The sequence below is a fragment of the Anolis sagrei genome, chromosome 3, assembly GCF_037176765.1.
Source record: "Anolis sagrei isolate rAnoSag1 chromosome 3, rAnoSag1.mat, whole genome shotgun sequence".
NCBI classification, from domain to species: domain Eukaryota; kingdom Metazoa; phylum Chordata; class Lepidosauria; order Squamata; family Dactyloidae; genus Anolis; species Anolis sagrei.
In genome coordinates, this window is record NC_090023.1 from 233,544,472 (window position 1) to 233,557,848 (window position 13,377).

General features: G+C 38.8%; 1 protein-coding gene across 1 annotated transcript in view; it reads left to right on the top strand.

Moving 5' to 3' along the window:
- MOGAT1 (monoacylglycerol O-acyltransferase 1) overlaps positions 1-11,336 on the top strand; it is a 30,896-nt gene extending 19,560 nt beyond the window's left edge. The window contains exons 4-6 of the mRNA XM_060767894.2: positions 638-812; positions 6,616-6,815; positions 9,062-11,336. Of these exons, the coding sequence (XP_060623877.2) occupies positions 638-812; positions 6,616-6,815; positions 9,062-9,216 (530 nt within the window). The 3' untranslated portion in view covers positions 9,217-11,336. The remainder of the gene's footprint in view (positions 1-637; positions 813-6,615; positions 6,816-9,061) is intronic.
- The last annotated feature ends 2,041 nt before the right edge of the window (positions 11,337-13,377 follow it).

Consider the following 13,377-nt stretch of genomic DNA (forward strand, 5'->3'; position numbering starts at 1 on the left):
CTTCCGCAAGGGCCTGAAAACCTGGCTCTTCGAAAAGGCCTTCAACTAAGTGCTCTGTTTTTTGGAATGACCACCGGAATGGACTATGACTATGAGATTGACTATGACCCCAAACTAGACGAAGCGGATTTTTAGATGTTGTGTTATGGTCTTGATCTAATGTAAATTGTTGTCTTTTCTATGTTCTGTACACCGCCACGAGTCGCCCCCGGGCTGAGAGTGGCGGTTAACAAGTGCAAATAATAAATAAATAAATAAATAAATAAATAAATAAATAATAGGTTGGCGATTGTAAAATGCCACAAAAAATTCGTTTGGAGGACTTCAGTCACCATAGAGATCCTGTAGTGTCCTTACCAGGTCAATTCCCCATCTCCAAAACTGGCTTTCCCACTCCTGGAGAGCTCCAGAACATACAATGTCTGTGGGGAAGGGTGTCATAGAGGCATTTCTGATTCTGATTTTGTTCTAGGGTTTTGATCATTTCTGGACTTAGCAAGACCTCCAGCCAGCATTGGGGCTTGAACACTGGCCCCACAGATTTACTGAAGTTGCTAATTCCTGTTGTAATCCAGCACATTGGGGGGAACACAGACAGGGACGCTAGCTATGCTTATAAGTCTTGTTATACTTTCAGGACTGGTTTCAGCATCCAAGAAGAGTGTATCTCATGTGCTGAGCCATGAAAAGGGTGGAAATGTTGCTGTGATTGTAATTGGAGGTGCAGAAGAGTCTTTGGATGCCCATCCTGAAAGCCTCACTCTGAATATCCTCAAAAGGAAAGGCTTCATTAAAGTTGCTTTGAAACATGGGTAAGTTTCATTCCTCAAATGTCGTAATACATTTTGCAGCACAGGATATTGGGACTTTGACTCAAAGACAAACTCCTGATAACTCGTCTTTGGGTTTACGCGGAAGTTATGGATCTCAAATAAACACAGTTCACTCGCCTATAGCCTAGCAGCAAATGTTCCATATTGTATGTTGTAAAGCCAGCAAGACAATTTCTGCTTATTTTCTGAGCAATGGCAGGCCTGCATTTCTTAATGGATGTTTTGGCCAAAATAGAGAAGATTCTTTTTCGTTTGGGCAAGTTACATTTTGGAATTCACTTTCCAGCATTTTATAGTTTGTATGGACAGTGATTGGGTGTAGTAATGCAGGGAACTGTGAACCAATCCTAGCTCTTCGGGTAAGGGAGAACCACTGCTAGAAAATCTACATTGCCTACACAATACACATTTTAAAATTATAGACAACATCTGCAATTTTTAAAGAACATAATCTTTTAGAGAAGATCCAAAACAACCCCTTTGGAGCAGAATCTCCTCTTGTAGTATACAACCAAATATAATTATGCTAGGCAATGATATCAGTTGTTAGACTGAATAACCAACAATCTCTGATCTGTCAGGAAAAGAGAGATTTGCCAGTGCTTAAAAACAGCACACACACACAGAGAAAGAGCACACATGTGGTCTGCAGCCACTTTTATAACTTCTCAGAAACCATAAAGGAATCTGCATACCTACACACATACAGGAAACAGTAAACAACAGGACCATAGATAAACATTAATGGAGAAGGCTTGATGAAGGTTGTAATTTCAAACAATATGCAGTTGGGATCTGAGTGTGGTTCATGAAATCAGGGAGTGCTGTGGTTTTCTAGCTTTGAATCTGTTTTTATGGATTTGAACTCTAGATTTTTTTACATACCATTGATATTTAATTCTGTTTTAATGTTTGCATATTTGTAGATTTTAAATTGTATTGAAATGTTTTTAATGTAAGCTGGTTTCCTCTCTCTTTGTGGAGAGAAAAAGTGAGCCATAAATAAACATAATATTCACAATAATGAGCTTTAACCAAAACAGTTGTAACTTCATATTATATCTCCTTCAAACACCCAAAATAACTTTTTACCCTTGGTATCTGCTGGGCTCATTGGATTCTTAAGTCCCATTATATACAATGGCATGGTAAAATAACATCCCTTGTGTAAAATGGCAAAAGTAAGGGTTGCTTTTTGGATTTTTTCCCCCTTTATTTAAGTAAATGTTCATGTTAAATGGGACCAAGTTAAATATACTTTAAAAGCTTTATAAATTTGCAGGGGAAGAAGGAGAACAACAAACTCCTGCTCTTAAAAACACATTTATAACAACCATAAAAACTAGTCTATTTTTTTTTATCTTGTCAGAAGTGACTTGAGAAACTGCAAGACACTTCTGGTGTGAAAGAATTGGCTATCTGCAGAGACGTTGCTCATGGGACGCCAGGACGTGTTACCATCCTATGGGAGGGTTCTCTTATGTCCCCGCATGGGAAGCTGGAGCTGACATATGGGAGCTCACCCCTTCTTGCGGATTTGAACCACAGACCTTCAGGTCAGCAGTTCAGCCAGCACAGCAACTGTGCCACCGCAGCTTCACTAGTCTAAATAAAAAACCCTTTACCTGCAAGATGGTGGCTGGTGGCACCTTAAGACTCTGGGAACAATGTCTGAGAAATATTTTCTTCCAAGGATCTGAGAACTTAACCTGGCTTGTACAAGATGCAGTCTTTTAGCCTAGATCCAAATATTTTGTGCAATTTTTTTTGTCATAGTTGCTATCAAGGGGCACGTGGTATCCCTTTGTAAATCTTCACCCAGATATTAACCAGGCTGAGATGGATGGTATACTGTAATTAGACAATATAAAAATAGGAGACATAGAGTGAAGTCACTTCCACTGTGAAGAAGAGTCAAATGGGTACTCATAATGAAATGTAAAATACACTTTGGTGTATGTGAGTGTGTGTGGCTCTTTCAGCTCTAGGATTCTATATTTCTCAAGAAACCTACTGTAAAATATGCTCACGTGAATACAGTGGGAGCTTACTTCTGAATAAGTGGGATATAGGACTGCAGGCCTAAGACCAATTGTTGAACTTTATTGTACTAGTGAAACTGCATATTTGGAAACTTCCTTTTTTTTTTTTTTTTTTTTTTGCTCTATGTATATAAGGACTATTTGTAAATAGGCTATTAGCCAACAACAACCATACAGACCTTTTCCTTCCTATGGGGATCCTTTCTGATTTCAAAATGTATTGCATCTCTTGACACATATGTCTGGGTGAAAGAGATCTCCAGCTGCAATTTCCTGAGCCTAGCCAACAAAATCATGTTTCCCTTTCCACAAATATATTTTATTTGTGTCTCTTCTAAATGTCTTAAGAGTATCTAAGTGCATAACTTGCAGAGATTTGTAAATTCAAAATGGTGAAGGTTCTATCACTAACCCACATTATTTGTATGTTTGTATAATGTGGAGAATATTAAACTAGATGAATGGATGATCTGACTTCATAGAATGAGTCCCTATGACAATATATGAAAAATATTGTATTTTGACAACTATAATCATGCTAAGGCAAAATATCATTTCAATAAGGGTGCATCTATACTTTAGAATGAATGCAGTTTTGTGTGGCTTTAATTGACATGGTTCAGTGTTAGGGAATCCAGGGAGTTGTAGTATGGTGACACACACCAACACTATCAATACAGAAGACTTAAAAGACTTTGTACAACCATAGCTCTTATGATCCCACAGTATTTTTTGAAAGTTTTTAAACATACACACATACATATACATACATAGAAACATACAATCCTCATAGAATCATAGAATTGGAAGAGACCTCATGGGCCATCCAGTCCAATCCCCTGCTAAGAAAAAGGAAAATTGCACTCGAAGCACCTCTGACAGTTGGCCATCCAGCCTCTGTTTAAAAGCCTCAGAGGAAGGAGCCTCTACCCATACACCGGGCAGAGAGTTCCATTGCTGAACAGCTCTCACAGTCAGGAAGTTCTTCCTAATGTTCAGATGGAATCTCCTTTCTTGTAGTTTGAAGCCATTGCTCTGTGTCCTAGTCTGCAGGGCAGCAGAAAACAAGCTTGGTCCCTCCTCCCTATGACTTCCTCTCACATACTTATACATGGCCATCATGTCTCCTCTCAGTCTGAAACCAACAGGATTCAGACTTTTATGTACATACTCAGAATAAGTTATTGTTTTACAAAATTCCTTGAAGAATTCCTTATTTTATTTCTATCATAAGTCATAGAATCATTGAATCATAGAGTTGGGTGAGACATCTTGGGCCACCCAGTTCAACCCCTACCAAGAGACCATCCAGACAGCCCCCTTATTGCAGAAACTTCCGCAATAAAAAGGGGGCTGTCCAAATGGCGTTCTGGCCAACCCGCTATTAATTCACCGCAAACCAGGAAAACTCTGGTGACGAATTAATTAGATAGTGGGTTTATTCTGTGCCTTCTTGGAAGGCGCGGAATAAACTCACTACTTCTGGTGTCTGGACTGCAGTCCAGACATCATTCCAACACTTTTCCAAACTAAATTAGTCCCAAAAACTGTGGGAATCCCAACTCCCTCCTCCAAAGCCCCCAAAGCCCTTTCAAAAGTATGGTAAACTTGCCCAACCTCCATTACAGTGTTGCCAGAGCTCTCCCTGCATGGGGGTTTGGGGACTTTGGGGGAGGGTGGTAGGGTCTCCAGATATTTTGCTGGGCTAGTCCTGGAAGAATATTTGGACACCCACCCCAGAAAGTGTGCACTTTCTGGGGTGGGTGTGGGCAGGCCCCCGGGAACATCAACTTTTTAAAAACACAGATACTCCTCGGATAACAGCCTTTCTGGAAAGGCCCCAAGAAACAGGAAATTTTAATTCAAGTCACTCCCCTCAGATGCCATCCATCCTATGTCTAAAAGCCTCCAAAGAATGAGCTTCCACTACACTCTAGGGCAGAGAGTTCCACTGCTGAACAGCTCTCACATTTGGGAAGTTCTTCCTAATATTCAGGTGGAATCTCCTTTTCTGCATTTTGAAGTCATTGTTCCATTGTGTTTTAGTCTCCAAGTCTGCTCCCTCCTCCCTATGACTTCCCCTCAGATATTTATACATCATGTCTTCTCTCAGCCTTCTCTTCTTCAGGCTAAACATGCCCAGCTCCTTAAGCCACTCCTCATAGAGCATGTTCTCCAGACCTTCGATTATTTTAATCACACTCCTCTGTACACATTCCAGCTTGTCAACACCTCCTTTAAATTGCGGTGCCCAGAATTGTTCACAGTATTCCAGGTGTGGTCTGATCAAGGCAGAATAGAGGAGCAGCATGTCTTCCCTGGATCTGGATCTAGAGCAATGGTTCTCAACCTGTGGGTCCCCAGATGTTTTGGCCTTCAACTCCCAGAAGTCCTAACAGCTGGTAAACTGGCTGGGATTTCTGGGAGTTGTAGGTCAAAACACCTGGGGACCCACAGGTTGAGAACCACTGATCTAGAGACTGGACTCTTATTGATACATGGCCATCCTATTGGCTTTTTTAGCTGCTGCATGACATTGTTGGCTCACGTTTAACTTGTTGTCCACAAGGACGCCAAGATCTTTTTCACACTTACTGTTATTAAAACAGGTGTCCCCCGTTCGGTATCTTTGCATTTCATTTTTTTCTGCCTAGGTGGAATATCTTGCATTTAGTATGTGAAACCAACTTCATAAGGGTAGGTAAGAATGGAGTGCTATTTGTTTCCAAAATATCATTATGGTAAGGGGGGGGGAGGGGGAAGGATACTGATGAGAGGAGCAGCCATAAGCTTCTTTCCCTTTTGTTTCCAGAAACTTTGCTTGGCTCAAGCTTTGGGATTTCAAAATTGAAGCAAAGGGAACATTTGGACATCATTGACAAGTGGTAGAAGCTGCTTGGTGCAAGTTTTAAGAACGTAATGGCAAAGAGGCCCAGTAACCCAGACAAAATTTTGTAACATTAAATTTCAGTATGAAATTATATGAAATGTCAAGAATTGGGGTGCCAAGTATTGCTCTCCTCTTTCCTCCTCTAAGGCAAATGGTCTTATATTCTAAAAACTGGACATGTTTCCCATGGTCCTACATTTAATTCCCATTATTTTCTACAATAGTCAAGCACAATGTTGTAAGCCCTCCATATTGCATTTACAGTAGAGTCTCGCTTATCCAACATAACTGGGCTGCCAGAACGTTGGATAATAAGGAGTAGATAATAAGGAGGGATTAAGGAAAAGCTTATTAAACATCAAATTACATTATGTTTTTACAAATTAAGGACCAAAACATCATGTTTTACAACAAATCGACAGAAAAAGCAGTTCAATACACAGTAATGTTATGTAGTAATTCCTGTATTTGTGAATTTAGCACCAAAACATCGTAATGTGTTGAAACATCTGTGGATCCGGGCAAGAGGCAGACTGCATTGGATAATACAGAACATTGGATGAGCGAGGGTTGGATAAGCGAGACCCTACTGTAATTGGATAAATGGATGTTCAGTTATAATACTTAGTTAAACTTTACTTAAGGTCTATAGATTGCTAAATGTTTACTTTTCACAAACAAAGGTCTAATCCAGCATGAGAGTGGAATTTTATGAACTTGGTGCATTTAAACATGATTATCTATAACAATCTTCTTTTTGTCTTGACTTTATCTTGACTTAGTTCTCAAACCATTGATGTGAATTGCACCAGTAGAGCCTATTGTGTTTTGTTTTGTTTTTTCCTGAAAGGGCTCAGCTGGTCCCAGTGTTTTCTTTTGGTGAAAATGAACTGTTCAAGCAAATAGCCAACCCAAAAGGATCCTGGCTCAGGACATGGCAAGAGAAATTGCAGAAAATTATGGGATTTGCTATGCCACTGTTTCATGGCAGAGGGATCTTTCAATATAGTTTTGGCTTAATGCCTTATAGGAAACCTATCCATACTGTTGGTAAGTAGAGTTTGCAACTTTAGATTCCATATGTGCACATTTTAAATATATGCATTTGTGGCTGTGTGAGCCCTAACCAATAATCTTTTGTATAGCATTTTCTGTGCAACCATGTTAAAAGAGAAGAATTTTTTGAAAATGACATTCGGTGTCTTTTAAAACATTTTGTGATGATTATGGTTATTTCTTACCTGCCTCTTCATGGTCTGCGTCAATGAACAGCAACATATTAAAATGCAACATCTACTTTTCTGTGTTGTCAAAGGCTTTCATGACTGGAATCACTGGGTTGCTGTGAATTTTCCAGACTGTATGGCCATGTTCCAGAAGGTTACTGTGAAGAAGAGATGGGATAATTACTATCCAGGTCACACTATAAAATCAGTGCAGTTGGATACCACTTCAACGGCCTTGACTCAATGCTATGGAATCACGGGAGCTAGAGTTTTACAATGCCTTCAAATTTCTCTGCCAAAAAGTGTTGGTTCTTCACTAATTAATAAATCCCAGAAATCCATGGCATTGAGCCATGACAATTAAAGTGGTGTCGAAGTGCATTACTTCTATAGCTCCCGTCTGTCGAGCTCTAGTTTCCCATGTGGGGATGTGAGAGAAGCCTCCCACAGATGATAAAACATCAAATATCCGGGCGTCCCCTAGACAATGTCCTTGCAGATGGCTAATTTTCTCACACCAGAAGCAACTTGCAGTTTCTCAAATTGCTCCTGACATGTGGGGGGGGGGGCACTTGATGCATTTTCAAGTGGTAATGAAAAGTTTTTGGTGCTTCTGGGCAAATATTTTCCCCACTTCCAGTTTATTACTATAGCAGTCATTTTAAACATCTGGACAAGCCTTAAATGCAGGAGTGTGAGTGTATGTTGGGGGTGGGGGGGAGAGTAATTTCACAATTGGATCTTGAAGGACCTGGATAATGTGTTGAGTTCACTGCGTTCATGTTTTTTTCAAATTACAAACTTCTAACCACAGGCTCTTTTGTTAAGATCTTGTAAAACCGTTCTCTCAATAGTACTTAAAGAGCCAGAAGAGAGTTCCAAAGCTCTTTTGCAAGAAGTGATAGGGAGAAAGGACCAAATAACCACTTCGGGCTCAGTAGCTGATAAAGAGAAGTGCTCTTCTAATATATAGCATTTTTCTGCTACATCTTTCAGTATAATGTGAGGATGTTGAGAGGTTTAATTTACTTAACATCTCTTAAATACCATTTTGAACTCCTTGGGCAAAGGAAGCTGAGAAAGGAAGTGAATGCTATTGCAAAAGACCAGAATCTATTCTAAAATAATGAGTGCATTTATTTGTTATTGTTAATTAAAATCACACCAGCAAGAGTCTTTTGGGGTAGAGCTGCTTATTTAAGTAGCTAACTTGAACCTTTAAAAATTAAATCAGTTGGGAAAAAAAGGTTAGGAAATGCTAACAATGTGTGATGGATGAAATCATTCTGGTCTTCCTTTAACAAGTTAGCAACCTGGCTGCTTATCTTTGGACAATTTGGAGCTTCAAAACTATCTTCAAAGGCAGCCCCATATAGAGAGTGTTGCCTTAGATAATTCTTTGCATGTATTTCATGGGAAACAGGAATGAAGGGAAAGGATGAGAATGCCAATTTAATTAAAACAAAATCCAACAGTAACGCTGAAATTCTTGACATAAATTGCATTTTCACAGGACAATTACTGCAGCTAGGGCAGAGCTGAGTTGCAACCCAACAACTTCTGGGGAAATCTCACATTGCTCACCCATAAAGTAGTAGAATTGAATCTATACTGTACTTAGACAACACTTTAACAGCTATGGCTAAATGCTATAGGATCACAGGATTGGTATTTTGGTGACAAAGAAGGATAAAGACTTTGCAAAACCACAGTACTCCTGATTCCATAGTATTGAGTCATGACATTTAAAATATAGTCAAAGTGCATTGATTATACAGTGTAGATGTTGTTCTAGAAGCAGAGTATGTAAACTATGGGCAAAGAATGAGAGATCTCTCCAGAGGTTTTTGGTTTGCAATTCTCATCAGCCATAGCTATATTAGTTCTACTGTGATTGCAATGGAGCCACAGTCCAATACATGGAGGACCACATGCACCCCATCCCTCATTTCTACAGATAAAAATAGAAGTAATATAGGGTTGTTGTAGGTTTTTTCAGGCTATATGGCCATGTTCTAGAGGCATTCTCTCTAGTAATATAATTTTGATTGTTTTTTTGTTACTTCATAGTTGGGAATCCTATCATTGTGAAGCAGAACCTCAATCCCACCCTCGAAGAGATTGATCAATTGCATGAGAAATATCTGCAGGAACTACAAAACTTATTTGACAAAAACAAAGAAAAATATGGCATACCTGAACACATGTCTCTCATCTTTACCTAAGTGCAAGTACATGGACAGTCTGTTGAAAAATGCCTTCTGATGAGGATACTTTTATACCACTACTCTCTTTCTATTCAGAGCTTTCAGTAGTTACACTCTTCTTGTGGAACTGCTGCCATTTTGTGTTAAGAAAGAAGTTATTGGTTTTGAAAATATTCTTGATATTTACTCATTCTTTTTCTTTATGAAATTGACTTTCCTGATTTGTATGAATCACTGGCTGTAAAAGCTGCTTCTCTTCCCCCTCCCCTTCAAAACGGTTGTGTTTTTATTAAGGCACTCTGTAGTTCAGTATTTCTCAGACTTTGTTCCTCCAGATATTTTTGAATGTAAACTTCAAAAGTCTCAGTCATCACAACCAATGTCAGGATTTTGGAAACAGAAAGCAAAAACAACTGAAGGACCAAATTTTGAGAACCATTTCATGATGCAAAAAGTTGGATTCCAGTATGATTTCTGGCAAATTGGCAAGGGTTCCTAACTCCCAATTATTTAACTCCTAGAGCAGTGGTTCTCAACCTGTGGGTCCCTAGATGTTTTGGCCTACAACTCCCAGAAATCCCAGCCAGTTTACCAGCTGTTAATATGTCTTGGAGTTGAAGGCCAAAACATCTGTGCACCCACAGGTTGAGAACCACTGTCTTAGAACAACCAAAGAATTCTCTCTTGTCCTAGACTAAACATGAAAAAGTCCGCAATAACCCAAAGTGAATTTTCATATGGAATGACTATGAATACTGCTTCATCCTGGTATTCATATCAAGTTATTGACACACAATCCTTAATTCTATGTGTATGTCTTTTCTATGAAGACCTTGTTAGAAAATAGTTTTCTCCAAAAAACAAAGAAACAAACAAAAAAACCTTGAAACCTGCCAATTTTTGTGTTCAAGAACACCACAAATGATTTCCTCTGAGTCTCTGTTAGCAACAATAATGGATCTGTACATTGACAGAGGTGTTCACATAAAATTAGGGTTTAGTTCCAATGTCAACAGTCATGTTTCCCAAAGGATTTTCTTTTGTGTGAGCTCCTCTTGAAACAAATAGAGATTTTTGGAGAAATAAACAGTCTCCACTAAACTCAACCCAGGCCCCAGAAATCTGCTCTTGAACTGATCATTTTGATGTCACGGTGGTTATGGCAGGCAAATTACAAATAGCGTATGATGCACAGCAGGCCCCACCCACAATCCTTCCAAAGTGGAGGGGAAACATCAAAATGTGTTTCCCCCTTCACCATGGAGAGAAAAGTGTTTTGGGGTAGCTCTGATGGACCACTCTCCTCCACTTTTCCCCATATGATGGGGAAATGGGGGCAGAACAACATGCCAATGCAACCTGTCCCACCCCGACCATGTGATGGAGGAAGCAGGGAGGGCACATGGTGCACCACGCAACAGCACAGCCCCTATGGAACATGTGGTCATCAGATCTTGTGCCTTCTAGAAGCGTGAGGGCTTATTTTAAAGGGTGGTTCTAGGAGCCACAAAGGCTGTGTGTAGTCAGTGAACTGCACTTCAGCCATTCTTATCTAATAGCCCAAGAGATTTTGAATGTTTGAATGTCTAGTTGTCTATGTATTGTTCTATGTTTCCAGTTATGCAATTTAAGTATTTAGTGGACTGGGTAAGTAATCCTAAGATTGATATTCTATCTATGGATAGAAAACCACTATCTTTTTAATAAATGTGTTTTTATAATCCTGACTTCTAGTATTCATAAATATATACAGAGAGTATTGAGAAGGACACCCTTTTGACTATTTGTTTTGACTATAACCCACACATTTCCTTTAGAAAATCTGCCCAGTGGTGGATTTTGGTATCTTTTGACTCTTTTATGAGTACTCGTTACAAATTCTGACATATATCCATTGAAATGTGGGACCCACAGAGTGTGATTCAGAAGGAATTTTGTATAATGTATTTTGCACTGTGAAGTTCATTCACCAAAGGGACAGATGGGAACAGGTGCAATTGGTGTTTTGTTCTACAATTTTGTAAATAACAGCATCATTCTGAATAGACTGCTTTTACCTTTCAGGATGAAAACAGCAATGTATGTGTGGAATATTTTCATTAAACATATGAAAATAAAATAATTCTTGAATACTCTCATTTTTGTATCTTTCTCTACTTGGTCAATATTGTCACCATCATTGCCAACATCTACCACTGTTTTAGCCCTTTAGGTTATTACACAGTGTTTTAAGTTCCAGATAGACTAGTTAGTGAAGGTCATTCCATACTAATAACATGTAGGAGATCAGATTTTTATTAATGGGACTCAGAGACATTTTAGAACTAGAACAGTGCTTCTTGGCTTAGTTCCGTGACCAGTCCAACTAAGGTTGGATCTACACAGCCCTATAACCCAGTTTCAGAATGTGGATGAACTGCATTAATCTAGATTATAGGGTAGTGTATAATGTAATCTAGTTTAGTGCAGTTAATCCACATTCTGAAAGCAGATTATAGGACAGTATAGATCCAGCCTAAATTTTAGATTACTAAGGGAATGAGATGATGTCACTACTCTGTGTAGCCAATGAGATTCGGTATGTGGAGATGTTCCACCATGGTACTACCTTTCTTTGGTGATAGTAGCAGCAGCAGGAGTGCAGTGTGAAAGACATTGACAGAGGATCTCTCAGAGATGACAGCAGTGCCACCATAAAATAAACAGAAATATCTGAGGCGTGTTAGTACTGTGCAGAAGAAGCCATGGTAAAGCTTTTACCATGGAAACCATATGCTTCATCTAGGAGATAGAGTTAGAAGACACTGTGAAATCAGAAAGCACTCAACAAGCTACTGGGGTTCAGCCAAAGAGAGGTATGACTGGCACTTTGGCTAATGGCATAGCTGGACTCAAGCTGAAAGGATGTTCACCTGTTCATGTATTCAGGGGTGAAAGGAAAGTTTGCAGCTACACAACACATATTATGGGTATATGATGTGTGAGAAGTATGAATCAAAAAGAAAAAAAATGGAAAATAGAGACATTTTAGCTCTTCAGGGTCAGCCAACTAAATGATGGAAATGTGATATTTTGAGTCCATTGTGTTTTAATTAGGAGATGAAAATCTAAGAAGAAATTAGACGACATTAATAGGAAAGGTGCTGCAAAAGCAAAGATATAGTGCCAAATCAGACTGAATAATTGCTACAAGAATTCAGAGGTCCCATCAGTATAACCATAATCCATATTTATGCTCCAACTAGAAGGCAGAAGAAAAATAAATTGAAACATTCTGTGTAGAAGTCCAGGAACAAATGTTCTTCAATCAGACTTGCTAATCATAGGTGACTGAAATACAAAAGTAGGAAACAAGGCAGAATGTAGGAAAATCTGATTTAAGATCAATTTTTTTAAAGGTAACAGACCTATTTTTGCAAGGCCAACAGTTTGTTTATTGCAAATACATTCTTCAAGCAATCAAAACAGTGACTGTATGCATGGACATCACCTTATAAGCAATATGGAAATCGAATAGATCTCATAACCAGAAGCAGTTTGTGCCACAGACAAAGAATAATACCAAAAATTAAAGTCAAGTTAGAGGACACTACACTATAGGGTGAAATACAACCTGAAAAATGCCTCTCTGTGGAATTTTAAAATAATGCAAACTCAGAATTGTACTATTAAGCCTAACTGTCTGGGAAACAGAAGAACACTGAGTGAAAATTAGGGAGGAATGAAAAAAGACATTATTTGCAGCCAAAAAGAAATAGAAGCCTCAGTGGATGGCAGATATAACTCATCAAACAGATAAGGACAGATAAGAAGCAAAAATATCTGGTGACAGAAATGGGATCAGAATCCTAAATACAACAGTATTGAGCACAAGCTTGTGCACAGAGACAAAGAACTACTATAATAATCAATGCAGGGAAACACAACAACAACAAAAAAGGAAAAACAAGAGATTTCTCCCACAAGATCTGAGTAAAGGAAATGTAAACACTAGAGTGGGGTGTTATATGATCCACAGAACTTGATTGAGGTTGCCAGTTTTTTTCTATTTCCCTTTTTGTCAGATGTACAAAAAAGGGAGGGCTGAACTTAGAGTGTGCATTTTAAAAATCTTTCTAACCTTTTTAAATGCTTTGCCCCTTTTCAGTGTTTTAGGGAATACACAAAGGCTTAGAATTG